At 37.6% G+C, this 15,104-nt stretch overlaps 2 protein-coding genes across 2 annotated transcripts in view; both read right to left on the reverse strand.

Moving 5' to 3' along the window:
- LOC145499298 (uncharacterized) lies at window positions 1-14,464 on the reverse strand. The gene is made up of 20 exons (XM_081478799.1): window positions 13,657-14,464; window positions 13,494-13,537; window positions 12,150-12,219; window positions 11,412-11,518; window positions 10,857-10,937; window positions 10,658-10,697; window positions 10,280-10,345; window positions 9,934-9,978; window positions 9,551-9,569; window positions 6,050-6,197; window positions 5,832-5,933; window positions 4,831-4,907; window positions 2,982-3,096; window positions 2,580-2,621; window positions 2,224-2,290; window positions 1,530-1,637; window positions 1,293-1,357; window positions 995-1,084; window positions 628-728; window positions 1-171 (listed from the first exon to the last, which is right to left on the reverse strand). Exons 1-20 carry the CDS (start codon window positions 13,665-13,667, stop codon window positions 1-3), a joined length of 1,569 nt encoding a protein of 522 aa, XP_081334925.1. The 5' UTR covers window positions 13,668-14,464.
- Window positions 1-15,104, reverse strand: part of LOC145499291 (uncharacterized) — a 189,210-nt gene that overhangs the window by 165,287 nt on the left and 8,819 nt on the right. The window lies entirely within an intron of this gene.

Genomic DNA, 15,104 nt, shown 5'->3' on the forward strand with positions numbered 1-15,104 from the left:
CTACTTGGCCTTCTTGATATTGAAAACAAAAATACCACTAAGAACAAAATAAACAGACGTGACAAGAAAGAGGATGATGTATCCGAGTCCAATATCACATCTGAGTCTTTCAAACATGTCTAATATGATTCCTCCTGTTGGTGTGGCTATGGCTTGTGGGAGAACAAGAGCCTGGGGAAACAATTTTAAACAGAACAACTTACTGTTGTGTAACAAAGTACAGGATTGTACATGTTGTTGGCAAACCTTAATCAAAAAATAATTATGTCAGATTGGTCTCAAATTTTGATTGGTTCTTACTGTACTTATGATCTACTGGAAGACAGACGTATATATAGATTTACAGATGTATAATGTGACACTTCAGTGTAGATGCTCAGGGTAAGGGATACCTGCCATGTTTGTTCAAGTCCGAGTGGAAACAGTCAAGCAACTGAACAAATTTCAGGTTTTTTTCAAGAACCAAAATTCTCAATGACTTTCAAACCCTGGAATTTTGGCTTTTAAATTCAAAGACTCTCAGTGCAAGGTGCATGCAAACCCTGATACATACAAAAGGACACATAGCTACATGTAAAGCCTTTAGTATGCTTTGCAGGCCTACTAAGGTTATCTCAATGGGGCTACCTGATGCCACACAGCCAGGTCCTTGGCTTTCTCTCTGTCATTAGGAAGCACATCCATCACAAGAGCAAAATCCACTGCACAATATGCTCCAAAGCCTACCCCTGACAGGACAGAGTTGTCAAGTGTAACATGTCATGTAATATGAACTATATATACAAGACTTTGTTTGACCAATCAAATTTCAAGTTATGCTGCAAAACAGGGAAACCAAAACAGCCACATACTACACTGTCTGTACTAAATTGCAATGCTTGTGCAAATGATACTTGAATCACTGACTGATTTTGGAAGTTCAGGAAATAGAAAAAAGGTTTAACAGAAATTGCCACTAACAACAGCTTACTGTTAGCGGAATAACCATGCTTACCAAAAGTCAAGGCTACTGGCATTGCTGCGTAAAAGGCATACTTTCCCTGCAATCCAGCCAATATAACAGCACAGATACTCATTAATATTGCTAAAAAAAAAAAGAAGAGAGAAGTCAATAGGTGTTATAGACACTCATTTACAATTCATTAAATTATCTGTAGTACCTGGAGAACAACAATATTATTGTTTCTGGACAATGCACATGTATCAATACTGAACATTTACTTATTAACTGGAATAAAGCCTGGCTTGAGAAATTATATTATTATATCTTATGTATTAGAGCGTCAATGTACCTGAGCCAACAACAAGAGGTTTTCTTCTCCCAAGTCTGTCTGAGAGGAAGCCCCCTATAACAGAACTAACCAAAAATGTACGTTAAGAATTTTTGATCATTAGGATTTAACTGAAAATAGTTGACAGCCTGTGCTTGTTCTGATCTATTCTATTGTTTCACCAACCAACGGCTTGGCTTGTTCAGTGACACAATAGGTGTTACAGGAGGTCAGGTTTTACAGTACATGTATACTCACAATAATGCTGCAGAAAACAACATTGGAAGCAGGAGCATTGCCACACTTCTCTCAGGTGACCAACAGTTTGGTAATGTAACCATGTCGCCCAACCAAAACTCAAGAAACCTGTGGTAATAAAATTATACTACATTTAATACTGTAACTAAAATTCAGATACCCTGTAGACCTACATGTAAGCCCTACAAAACATGATTCCTCTTATAACCAGTCAAAATTCTTATTCAATCAGAAAAAAAAAATGAAGATATTACACCAAAATAATGAAACATTGCTGTCTGTGTGCTTCAACTATTACAGATCACAATTAGAACATCTTGACCTTGCATATAAATAACTATGATTCCCTGCAGGGATGTCTCTTAGAGGGAACTGGCTATATTGCTGAACCTTTCTTTGTTACCTGTTTTCGTCCAAGTGTTGGGGCAATGAACGGAATATTAGCTGTCAATAATTATTAGTACATTAACCAACACCTGCATTTCCATGGATTATTTTATATTATTTTTGTCCGAAGATTGCTCTGAAAGGTCTTTTACACGTATACACCAAAATTCTCTGTTGTATTAATGAATTTGTAAAATTATTTTCTGTGAGAGAAACATTTACACAGTGAGATGTTCTCTAGAGATAACAGACTGTCTCCTCTATAACTGCTGAGTTAAGCAAGCAAAGTTACAGAACCATGCCTTACCCTGTAACCGTGGCAACTCCTTGCTGCATCAGGAACCTGGTGAGGAATACCCACCTGAAGTCTCGCTCTACACAAGACAAGTAACAACTTACAATAAATATTACATACATGTCAAAAGAAAATAATCAGTTTTTTTTTACATGAATTAACAGACCTATACATGGATTTCAGTGGTCTCTATAAACAAAGCAAGTTAAAAGTTGACTGAATAATCAATTATTCACATTCAGTCTTCAACACTCCTGTGTTAAAACTCTGCATATTTTGGTCTGGAATAGCCATGTGCCATCATTCTTCCCCCTCCCACTCTGCATGCTACACATTTCCACATATACTTTACAAAAGCACTCACTCACCTTTTAGTGGTTCCCAGTATGCATGAAATACTGCCTTCAGACCTGGTGAGTATAAAGAACATCGAATGCAAAAGAGAATTTGTACAGACAATCATAATAAGCTCAAAATAAAAAAAAATGGTTTTCTCATTTAAACAACTGTTGAGCAAGCAATTTATTTTAAGAGGGTCTCCTTCATCAACTGTTGACACTCTGAAGTTGAAACTGAGTGACACTGTGCAAAATCTGTATACATGTACTCAATTACTGCTCAACAAACACCTGAATGACAATTTTATTGAAAATTAATCTACTTTTCAACTTAAGCTGTTCTGCCAAAATATTATGGCCAGCACACACATAAAAATAAAACTAATACTGGCCAAATAAATTTGCATGTCTTTTGTATATATCATCTCTTACCTATGGGTTTGTGGGTGACTTTATTAGGGGGCTCTGGACAGGAAAACACAGTAAGGAGCACACACACAAAATATAGAACAGCCACCAAGGAATATGTGCCAACCACTCCAATTTTCTACACAAACAAAATAACATTTAATTATCTAAAATTCAAAAATACTGATTTGTGCTTTAGCATGTATCTTCAAGATATGATACATGTGGGCTTTGCTCAAGAGGCAGCCGATAGTAATTCTTGCTTCTTGAGTGCTCTCTAAACCTTTCAAGTTCATCATACTTACACCCGCTTTCAGTGTTATGTGCGTAGGTGACATCTTTCAACCATCTTTCAACCAGCTAATAGTATGTAAACAGCTGAAAGACCATTTAACTGTGAAACTGGCAATTTGTCCGGTTAGTAGCTGAACAAATGGCAAAATAAATGATAATTACTGGCCTCAAATAAATGAAGAAGATTGTGGACTTTGCATGTTTCCCGATTTATGGGATAATTCAAATGATTTAAGTGTAGTCGATTGGCTCTCAATAGTGATTTCTGGTAGAATTGGGCTGCTACCACTCAGTTAATATACTTTTAAAAGATTTAAACATTCAAAACAGTTGATTTATCTCTCACAGAATGACTCCTTGACACTCCTAGCCATAGTTTGATGTCAAACAAATCCACCTTTCATGACTGAAAGTCGAGTTCAACCATAAAGAAGTCTGTTGTGCTTACACTTTCGACATAGGCCAGTTTACATAGCATGTTGAGAGATGACATGTCAAAAGACAGTCGCTATGCACGAAACACTGAAAGTGGTTGTAACTTGATGATCTACAGCTTAAAGCATAAAGTGAAGCCTTGAAGCCGACTGGCTCATAGCTGCCAGAGCTTATCCCGGTTTCTGTAGCATGAATTGACTAGAAGTATTTCTACTCCCCCTGGATGGGATGCTAGTCCATCGCAGGTCACTCCCCCGCAATTTGTTAGGTTTCCCCAACAATTCGCCAGTACCCATTTATGCTCCTGGCGGAGAGAGGCACTGTGAGAGTAAAGTGTCTCACCCAAGAACACAACACAAAGTCCCCGGCCAGGGCTTGAACCTGGACCGCTTGTTCCAGGGACAAGCATACTAACGATGAGGCCACCGCGCCTCCACCACTAAAGCATAAATCTACGTTTTATTACATAGCAAATGAAAATTTAAATTTAAGTTAACTCTGCTGATGCTATGTCAACTTCCACCTGTCCAGTAGTAGACTGACATTTTTGCTTGAGACTTAATAAAACCATTCAGCTAACTGTCCACGATCTTCCACGCAACTACTGGCCAAAGGTAGACCAACAAATGGCCAACATGCATGTACAGATACCTGACAGCTTTCCTTGTGAGCTCATTTTCAATGTAATTCACTTTAAATTAAGTTGAAATTATCACTGGCATACTTTGCAAAATTGCTTTTCAAAGAGAACTTTATTAATTAAGGTTTAGAAAAAGCAGTGAGCTTACAAAATTAATTAAGAATGTAATGTAACTGCCACAAGTGAGGGTTTAACTGTCAGGCTGTACACAAGTCTGGATTACATGTTACCATTGCTTGGATTTATTAGTGATTTTCATCAGAATAATATAATTACATATACATGTATAATAACAAATATTTACTTGATTAAATTAATTACATTAATTATTAAGGTATTTTCAATTGGTATTTCGTTCTTACAGTAGCTTGATTCATTGAATATTTCAAGTGAAAAGTTCATTTTAGAATATTTTTCAGTTTTCTTGTCTATTTACAGTTCTTTAATAAACAATACCTAAATTACAGTTTGTAATAATTAATGTTAGGAAGTTTCGATACTCACCGGAAAGAAAAAGCCTATGAGGGCACCTGTTACATTTCCAACTAATGTCATAGCTCCCATGACTCCAGAACTGAAGCCTGTTGTTAATCAGGTTATAAAATTTAAAATGTCTTTAAACATTTTTAGGTTCATAAATTTATTTTATATTGTGCAGGTCCAGAAAATATCCATACTCCCCCCACAGAAGGGATTGGAATTTCCTGGGGGGTGGGGGTTCTGTAAGACCAAAAATTTGAAGAAATGTGTGAAGCTTTATTGGAATTTCCAGAGGGGTTTGGGGGGGGGGGGGTCTTAGAAAAAACCCCTTCTGTGGGGGAGGTATGAATATTTTCTGGAACTACACATTTAGCATTAATGAAAAAAGAATTACTTGTACAGGAGTTCAGTATTTTTACTTCTTTATCCCATGCTCCTAAAACCTAGTTAAATTATTTCACAGTAAATTTAATTGTCCACCTTCACTGTGGCACATTTTAGGCAAATTACTGTAAAATTACAATAATTTTTTAAATAATAAACACAATATGCAGATTGTAGATTAAATTGAGTTCAAGTCTCAAATAAATCTATTTTGATTATAAAAATTAATATGGATTTTACAGTGACAAATGACACCAGTAATGTATCTACAAATTTGGAATGATAACATCTAGCCAGTGTTTTGGTTAGTCTCCAAATTCCAGCCTTGAATTTAGCACTTTATAAAAGCATATTTAATAAAATAAGTTGCTCTTGGTAAAAAAAAAAATCTGACATTATTTATTTGTCATTTAACATTTAGTTATGTTTAAGTAATGTTTAAACTATTACATTAATCAATAATTTCTAAGTCAAATTCTTGAATAATTTTTACTATTTTATCCCTCCCCAACAAAGAGTAGTTCTTGTTTTATAATGCAGTAAACTATTGAATTTAGGCAATGAATATAGCATATTTAATTTATGTACATAAATATACATGTAGTACTAATCAACTGGCTGTGGATGTTTATACATCTTACCTCTTTGGAATGGTGGCGTCAAATCAGCTATCAGCCCATTATATGGCACACTCATAATAGAATAACATGCCATAACACAGAGATAAAATGCAATGTAAAGACCTGTAGGAGAACATCAAACTTGTATTAAAGACAGTGTGGTGTCCACAGGTCCACAAGGAAAAATGGTTCTAAACACTACAAAAGTTCTGTTATGAACATTACATCATTGTGCAAACCTATATTCCCTCTTGAATCTTCTTTCTGCATCAGAATGCTGAGCAAGAAGCTTCTATCTGAATCAACTGTCATATTGTCCTGAGACTGCTCTAAGACTGACAGGTTGAAATATGGCAGACAACGTCGCAGCTTTAAATCTATGGAACACTAAATGAAGAAAGAAACACATTGCTTAACATTAAATGCATGGAAAATATGGGATCATGAAATTAATATCAAATTAATGCAAACAATTTGTATTTGGACTGGGCTGTAAAGTTGGCATGTACAGTAAGTATGAGATGAAGTCTGTCCAAAAACACACTTCATTTTATGTACCATGAAGTGACTAAGAATTTTTTTTTTATTTCGCACTCCCCGGGGAAGGAACACTGTCTTATCCTTTTGCATGTTTGCCCACAGCAGTTAATTCAGTTACTACCCAGTTTAACACATGGGAAGTGAGAGGAAATGTGAGAATAAAGTTTCTTTCCAAAGTTCTAACACATAACAATTGACTTGGCATATCTTTTTACCATAAGCCGTTGTATCTGAGCTTTTCTTACAACCTCATTCCCAGGGTCTCTCATCTTACTGCCCCCCTGGAGCAAGCAAAGAGAGACCCTGGTTGGGTCTGGTCACGTGCCACTTTGACAATTGAGAACATCAGGGAGGGGTCCTCTGTAATCAGCATTTCGTCGCGTTGAGCTTTGTCACGTGCTGCGACTGCCACATTACCCGCGGTGTTTATCAATACTTATCTTTCAGGCTGAAATTTTGAATATCTGTTCCAACGTTTACCTAAGGGTTAAGCAAGTCTGTCTCGAGGCAACTTAGTGGTCGTGATTTTCAGTGTTGCCGTCCTACCCACTGGATTTATGGAAACTCAGTCATATTTCGACTGTGGACGTCGAGCAGCGCAATTTCATCCCGTAGTAATTGTTGTTTCTCCTTTGAATGCACTCGATCAAATTGACGCAAAAAACATAAGAACGTCTCTAGGAAAACGTATAGCTTTCTCAAAGTAAAGTTACAGCAGTCTCTGAAGAAAAGCTGGACAATGATAAATATGATATTCGTGCAACGCACTGTGCTTGCAAACACTGAAACAGTTCTAATCAAATAGCTGGGCCTGGCGTCACTTGCGGCGTCACAATATAGAATGCATGTATTAAAGCAATATGTTCATGGAATATTTTAATCTTTGTCCCTGGAGATCCAATACTTAGAGCCTTAAAACATATCTTGCGATAGAAACAAACCTAAACAAAGTATAGACACGGCATGGCAAATTACAGAAGTGTCAAACTTTGGGAAGCGACGTGCAGTAACAGTGGAAACCATGCAGACCTATGACCTCTAAAGATATGCTGTAACATAATCAAACAACTCCGCTCTACTTCAGATGACGATCGAATAGTATCCCATGATGCAATTTTCTACCTACGTGATGCAACATCGAAGTTATCATGGATTTCAGCGTGAAATAACGTGGTTTTCTCCACGGTCTATTTCTTATTTTTACTGCAGTATAAGGTTAGAAAAGTGCATTATTTAAATCTTTGACACGATTATAATGATTTGTAAGTGTTTAAGAGCGCGGCCTTATAATAGTATTCTTGTCTTTGATTGTGCTATGAGACTATTCGCATCACAAAGTGTTTATTGACCCGTAACAAGGTCATGAATATTCGCTTTTCTTTGCACAGTATGTTGATGTCTTCGATTTTTGGGCATCACTCCACAAAATATAGACATAATAATGATTTTTGGCAAAGAAGTACCGAGAAGTACCCACATTTTTATGACCTTTTAAGCGATCGAAGTGGACTGAAATTTCGTAACATACCAGTGTTGTGTGTGTGAATGTCTGCTTCAAGTCTCAGTTCGTTTGGCGCTTTATTCCCGAGCTTGATTATTTCGAAGGTGTTTTGGTTACTATTCTTCCCGAAACTGCAAAATGCTCAACAGCCGGATAACTAGCCTTAATAACGAAGTGTTTAACTTCGTAAATTTCAATAGTTCAATGGAGCCGTAATCAAGAGATGTCATGCAGCAAACAGCACAACATGGAACAAGCCTGCTAAGAAGCGGACAAGAGATGTCAAAAGAAAAATCAGAAAACCCCTTAACTTCTCTTCAGAGAATGTACCTGTTTAACTTATTCATATCAGCACAGGGCTTCTTACCCCAGCGAATAGTTCGTCCGTAGGCGAATTCGCAACAACCAGAGGGACAAGAGCTCTTCTTCACTCGTCCATGCTTTCCACATAGCTTATATGTATTTCTCGACAGACCAACGAAACACAAGTAAACCCCTTCACTGCAACGGCAAAATTCTCCTTTGAAACGCAGTGAATATAAACTAACTTGGTACTCTTAAAAGCAGAAGCCACAGAATCCAGACAAGTGTGAAAGCACGCCATGGCTTCATCGCGAGAGCGCGGAATAAATGATGACGTCACGTATGCAGTGATAATATAACCCTTAACCAGATGCATCATGGGATACTATTCGATCGTTGTCTGGCTCTACTTATAATTTCCATTTCTTCTAATAACACGGCATAAAAAGTGCCCCTCAGAAACACACTTGAAGCAAAGAAAGGTCGAGAGATCGAAAATTAAATGAAAATGTGCACAATTCTCTGGAACCGTTGGCGTTACGTACACTAATTTATTAACGACACAATAAAAATTATATTTTTCTTTTTCTAGCCTCCTTTTAGTCGAAGATAAATCCATTTTATCAGCAACGACAGTGAAATGCATACTGCGACGAGTTCGTTGAATTATCCTTCACGATCTGCAAAGTTCGGGGCGCCGATGGCGCGGTGAAACTTCAATGAATCTTTTCACCCTTTCGCTCCTTTCGAAGTGACTTTGGCTTTCAGTGATCATTTAAAAGGCTTTGAATTCTCTAAAATTATTTAATCACCGGTAACAAGACCTACACTTCATTCTGAGGTAAAGATGAGTCAAACATCTTCCATACACAGCCTCAGCTGTGGTGTTTAATTCTCCATTCACCTTCTTGAGGAGATTTTTACAATATGTAACGTCCTTCACTGAGCCATACAACCTTCAGCGACTTGGATTTCCGCTATCAGATGATGGATAAGTTTTCCTTGGCGTTTGCAGAATATTACCACCGGGCATTGCCGCAGAACATCATATCGTTCTTGGTTCACTTTGGTGACAACACATCCCACACTCCCCTGGGCTAAGTAGAGACACAATTCCTACTAGGCCGCCCATCCCTTCAATAATTTAATCGTCATATCCCAGATTCTGGGAGACACGTGACCAGACCCAACCAGGGTCTCTCTTCGCTCGCTCCAGGGGGCGGTATGATGAGAGACCCTGGGAACGAGGTTGCTTTTCTTACTAATTAAAAAGCTAGCATACTACAGTGGCTAAATGAGCACTGCATGTTACACCTGTACATAACAAGCATGCGCAGGTACTTGGTAGAAGACACTTAGACCTTTAAATTACAAAAAGGAACAAAACTTCACTTACCGTTACATTTGATATGTCACTGCAAATGATATGAAAGAAGAACATTGTGTTAAAAATCACAAAACAGGAAGATAGAAAAACTGACTGACTGACTGACTGACTGACTGGCTGACTGACTGACCGACCGACCGATCGATTGACCGACTGACCAACTGACCAACTGACTGATTTACCAAATCTGAAATGCCCCACTGATTGGCACACAACCTACTGACCGACTGTCATGACTGACTGGCCCACCAGCTGACTGAGTGACTGTCTGGATGTCTTTTTAACCACTTACTGGCTTACAGATGGATCCATCTACAGTATGTAACAACAAACAGTGTTTTTACTATTAATGTCTCTGTCAGTAATTATAAAGAAGACACTTAAGTCCTCACCTTTCAATATCAGGAGCACTGAATGCCATGCCAAATAGAGATATGCTGAAAAAAAAAAACTCTCAGTCATTTACTTAGAATCCAAGAGATCAACAAGGATTAGGGAAGCCAAAGGAGGTTAAGAGTGCCATGAAAATGGCCAAGAACTACAAAACACACCATTTTTTCCCTTTTTTTTCCAAAAAAGTAAAATGAATTTTGTATGAGCTTAATTGGCCAATAAGTCACCAGAGATGAACATCACATTCTAACCCAAATAACAACTACAGTGGAGGCCATTTGTAAATAAAAAGAACTCAAGGTTCAAGTTTATTGTTATTTACGTTAATTTGAACAAATTCCTCACCACAGTAACACAGTTCCACCAAGCATAAGAGGGCGTCGTTTTCCATATTGGGACACAAGACGATCACTAGAGGCAGGACACAGAATTTTTGTTACAGTTCAACCCCTATTAAACAGCCATTTAATACATGTACATGTAGGTGTCCACTTAAAAAGGGTTTGCCTGTGTGCAAGTATCAGAAAATGAAACATTCCAAGAACCTACATGTATTTATCATACTGATAACAGTGTTCAATTCAAGGATGGCAGCTCAATTGTTTTCTGCTATTCCCGCTTCTTTCCCTTGCCTCCAAATATATTAGGAGGCTTAATTATTCCTTTAATTAAACAAACCCAATGAATAATGCCTTTTTCATCACCAATATTTTTTCAACTTACCTTTTCATTCCAACAAGGGGGCTCAAGAAAAATGTGACCACTGCAGAAAAATAACAATAATTATATTAATTAAAATAATTTACTTGCACTGACCATCTCTCAGAAAAGACACCTTGTATCAAAAAAGAAAATCCTTCCAAGTTAAGTGGAGAAAATGTATGAAAAACAGGAAAGAGAAGATTGGATTTGACCAACTTACCAGCACCAGCAGCTACCATGCCACCCAGCACTTGGCCTTTCTGTTCAGAACCAACAAGTGCATACACTTGAGATGGCACAACTACATGGAGGCAACAAGTCAGAAAAAAATAAGTTACTCTACATGTACATGTAAGTCCTCCTTCTTTGTTCAGATTTTCTCTCAATAATGCTTGAAATAAGTAAGCCACAGGGTACCTAATGGTCTAAGAAAAATCACAAGGAGCACAAAGGTTCCTAACTGTGAAATCTTGGATACCCAGCACTTACATGTAAAGGCTTAATATATGTAAAAGAAAGTTTTTCCAGTCGCCCAAAGGCAACAGTTAGTGGCCTGTGGCACCTGGGCACCCTGCCAATGTCAGGCAATCTTTTAAACATGTATCTCCCTTGTCTGCAGGCAATAAGCAGTTTTCCTCACCAGTAACAAACACTCTGTTCCTTTTAACTCTGAGTTTTCACCAGAAAATTATACTTAAGAAGTCAAACTGCTCTCTGTTTTAAAGGAACACCCAGCTACAGAGTGCAAGTACAACATGCACAAATATCTACATACCTTCAACAGATAGGATAAGGTACATCACATTCATCCCAAACCATGATATATTCAGGAAGAAAACTCTAGACTTTGAAAGAGCTGGAACTTGGCACGACGTTTCTAGTCTAATTCAAAATAAATCATGACAATTCATTGACTAAGCAACTAAATCAAAGAGAAAAAACAGTCATGATACCTGTATTTATTTTCAACTCCGTGTCTGCTTACCAACATTTAATACTTTCAAGTCATGTAAATGTCATACAGTACAGAGTAAAGCACTCACTACCAAACTGTTATAAGGAAATGACTCTACTTTGTAACTGTACTTACATGTAATCCTTAAAAATGAAAGACATGAGAATAAGTGTAGCTATTTTGCATGATGTTACCGGGTGCAAAGCAAATGGATTTGATTGGTAGAGTCAAGTTAGAGTCGCACCTATGTAGGCCTAACTTAAGTTGCCAAATGAAACTTGCAAGAAATGTTACTTGCCCATCAGGCAAAAATAAGCAGATGGAGAAAACCCACTTGCCCCAGGCTACTCTACTAAGGGATCCAGGAGTTAGATATACATAAAATGCAAAGATGTTGGCACATTTTTCCAACAGGAGGAAAATTAAATACAAACTGGTCTCACTAGGTAAGGAAAGGACTCCTCATTGATTTAGGTTGATTTAGCTGAGCTTGGTAATTTTTTTGGGACTGCCTATGATATTGATTAAAATTTATTTTCAATCAGAAATAAAACTTACTGTTTATCTTCATGTTTGTGTTGCTCAGCTTTTTCCTGGTCATCAAGTCTCTGAGGGTCAGACTCGGACCCTGTTAAAGCATGTATGGACATAATATTATACCCCTTGTCAATCAAACCAAAGGTCCAATCATAATCATCAACATCATCTCTTAATGTTACTGCTTAAACATGATTAAATGTTTTATCAAGGCTCACACTGATAATGGTAAATAACCGAAGAGGTTATCTTATCATCATCATCATCATCATCATCCATTTGCCTTATAAATTATATATATATAGTACTAAAAGATATAGCAGTTTTAACAGGGTAAGGAGTCGTCTGGAGCTTACTGGGAAGGTGGCCTCAACTGTTATTATGTTTTAAACATTATTATAAGCTGTGTTTGAGCAGCTTGGCTAGTTTAGTATTACAGGATGTTATCCAGTTTCCAACCAGTATCAATATCCAACCAACTCAAAAATAATATTTCAATTCTTGCATTGTGCACATTGATTTCTAGAACTAGAAAACAAAATTTACAAATGTGCAAAACGAAGTGCAGAACATTGAATTTCTGCCAGTGTGAAACAAAGACTGTGGACTGCACACTGAAGACTGCTCACCACAGATCAGATGTACAGTGCCGACTGAGAATAAAATTAAATGCAGGCCGCAGACTTTTACGCATATACATGTACAATGCTACCATTTCTATTGATGGGAGCAACAACTGTAACAGTAAACAGGTATTATTCAGCCTAGCCTATGCAACACTCAGCCCAACCAGAGCACTATTCAGGCTAACTGGAGTGCAGACTTTCACTCTGAACTCCAGTATGATCAAACCACAGTACTCAATTCTTAATCTGAAGACCCCTTAAATCCGTAGGGCCTAGGGGTCCATTGACAACTACAGAAAGTTGGGTGCAATAAAAAGATGTAAGCGACCTATAGGATACATTTTGTACTTCAAATTTCTTGAATATGAAAACACAATTATCACAATGTGGGACTACTATTTACTTACGGGAAAAGATTCTCATTACAACGTGAAAAATATTTCATTGATTCGTACATTTTCGTTGATTTTAAAGCTAAACGTTTTTAGATCAAATCGAACTATTTCAGTTATCGATTACACCTTTCGAACTGTATTAACCATGAATGTTTTGACGCAGACTATTATAATGCTTCGTCACTTCTATGGAACAAAATAAATTTATAAAGTGAAATTAAGTCTTGATGTAATTTGAGATCGGAGATGGAGAATTTTCATGCCACTACCAGGCAAGGAACGAAGGCACGTTGCTGTTAAACAAGCGATAAGTCAACCAATAATCTGTTATTCACTTAAATCACCTTTATCTGCAGGGGCTTCTTCCATCTTTATGTCATTCCCTGAGCTGGGATGGAGAAGAAATCAAAAGTCATGACAACAATACTATTCATAAAACAATCTCTCGAACAATACGGTATGTGACACTAGCTAAGCTTATTATTTTTTAACTGAATTTTCACCCACCTTGTTTCCATTCTGATCAAAGATATAGATCGATACACCCTTTCATGTTATTGCCGTCGAAGAACACCAATTTTCAGGTCATTTTTCACGCCTGCCTGTGCCCCCCGCTCGCCACATCAGATCATCGCCATGTTGACAAACTGACATCACGGTCTAGGACCCAGACTTCTGATAAAGATTGAAGGCACGCACAGCGTGCGGAGGATCTATCTCTTGCCCCTTATTACCTTATGCTACAAAAGTTTTCCGTCCACCACATTTAAGTTTTGAATTAATGTTTTTTGCATATATTTCATAAACTAGTGATGAATCATTTCAATTTCACTCGATCATTTTTATAGGTACACTCTAGCTTCGAATTCGGCTTGTCTTTTGCAACAGTTGGTCACGTGACCGATAATTTCTAAACTTTTATCTACAGCTATATGAATTTTATTTCAAAAATAGAAAGAACATGTTTTAAATAGCCAGAACATCAATTTAAGACCAATGCCAGGTAAGATAGAGATTTGAATATTGCAAAAGATCGACGATTTGAATATTGTAAAAATAAGGGGAGTCTTTATTGAAGCGAGGAAGCTTTGCCCTCCAGGAACCTTTTCCTTTATTGGTCACTACAAAAGGAAGGTGCTGGCAAATAATAATAGTCCTTATAATCCATCAAATATTTTTGCTCCAGCGCGATTGGTCTAAACGCGTCACGTGACCTAATACTCCTCAGGTAAAACTTGGGCATATCCGAGGCTATTCGCCAATTTTCAAAACCGCGCGTTTTGCGAAAAATATTTGAAGGATAATAAACACAATAGACTCCATTATGCACGAAAATATGCTAGCATATTTGTCCTTGGACATTATCTGTTCCTCGAAGCTCACAGTCTTCCTCTGCGAAAAGTGTTCGCTTCTCGGAACAGATAATGTCCGCGGACAAATATCCTAGCATATTTTCGCGCCAAATGGAGACTATTGTTTATATATTCGTATTCTCGGTATTGCACTGGAACTACAGTCAAACCTCCTGCAAGCGACCACCCAAAATGTCAAGCCTATGTGGTAGCTTACGGGAGGTGGTAGCTTACGAGAGCTTAGACCATACATATGGCAACTGCAGAGAATTACTGTACCCCATGTTTTAAATGTTTTATTAATATGAAAAGTCAATTTCGAGAAAAAAACAATACGGTACTTCCCACTGACAAATTTCCGTCTCTTGGACTACTCAGGAATGCGATAATGTTACTACTCCTTAAACCATTTCCGCCCTATTCGTCTGTCAAGTGGTCGCAAGTGGTCGCTTACGGGGGACTAATAACAAAAGAAAATTTCTAACGTTGAGCTCTGAAAGTGGACGCGGTCGCTTAGGAGAGGTGGTCGCTTACAAGAGGTTCCAGATATAGTGATTTGACTTGAAAACTTGAAAACGTTTGGTATTTTGGAAAACTGGTCGC

Source organism: Orbicella franksi, chromosome 10 (assembly GCF_964199315.1).
Source record: "Orbicella franksi chromosome 10, jaOrbFran1.1, whole genome shotgun sequence".
NCBI lineage: Eukaryota > Metazoa > Cnidaria > Anthozoa > Scleractinia > Merulinidae > Orbicella > Orbicella franksi.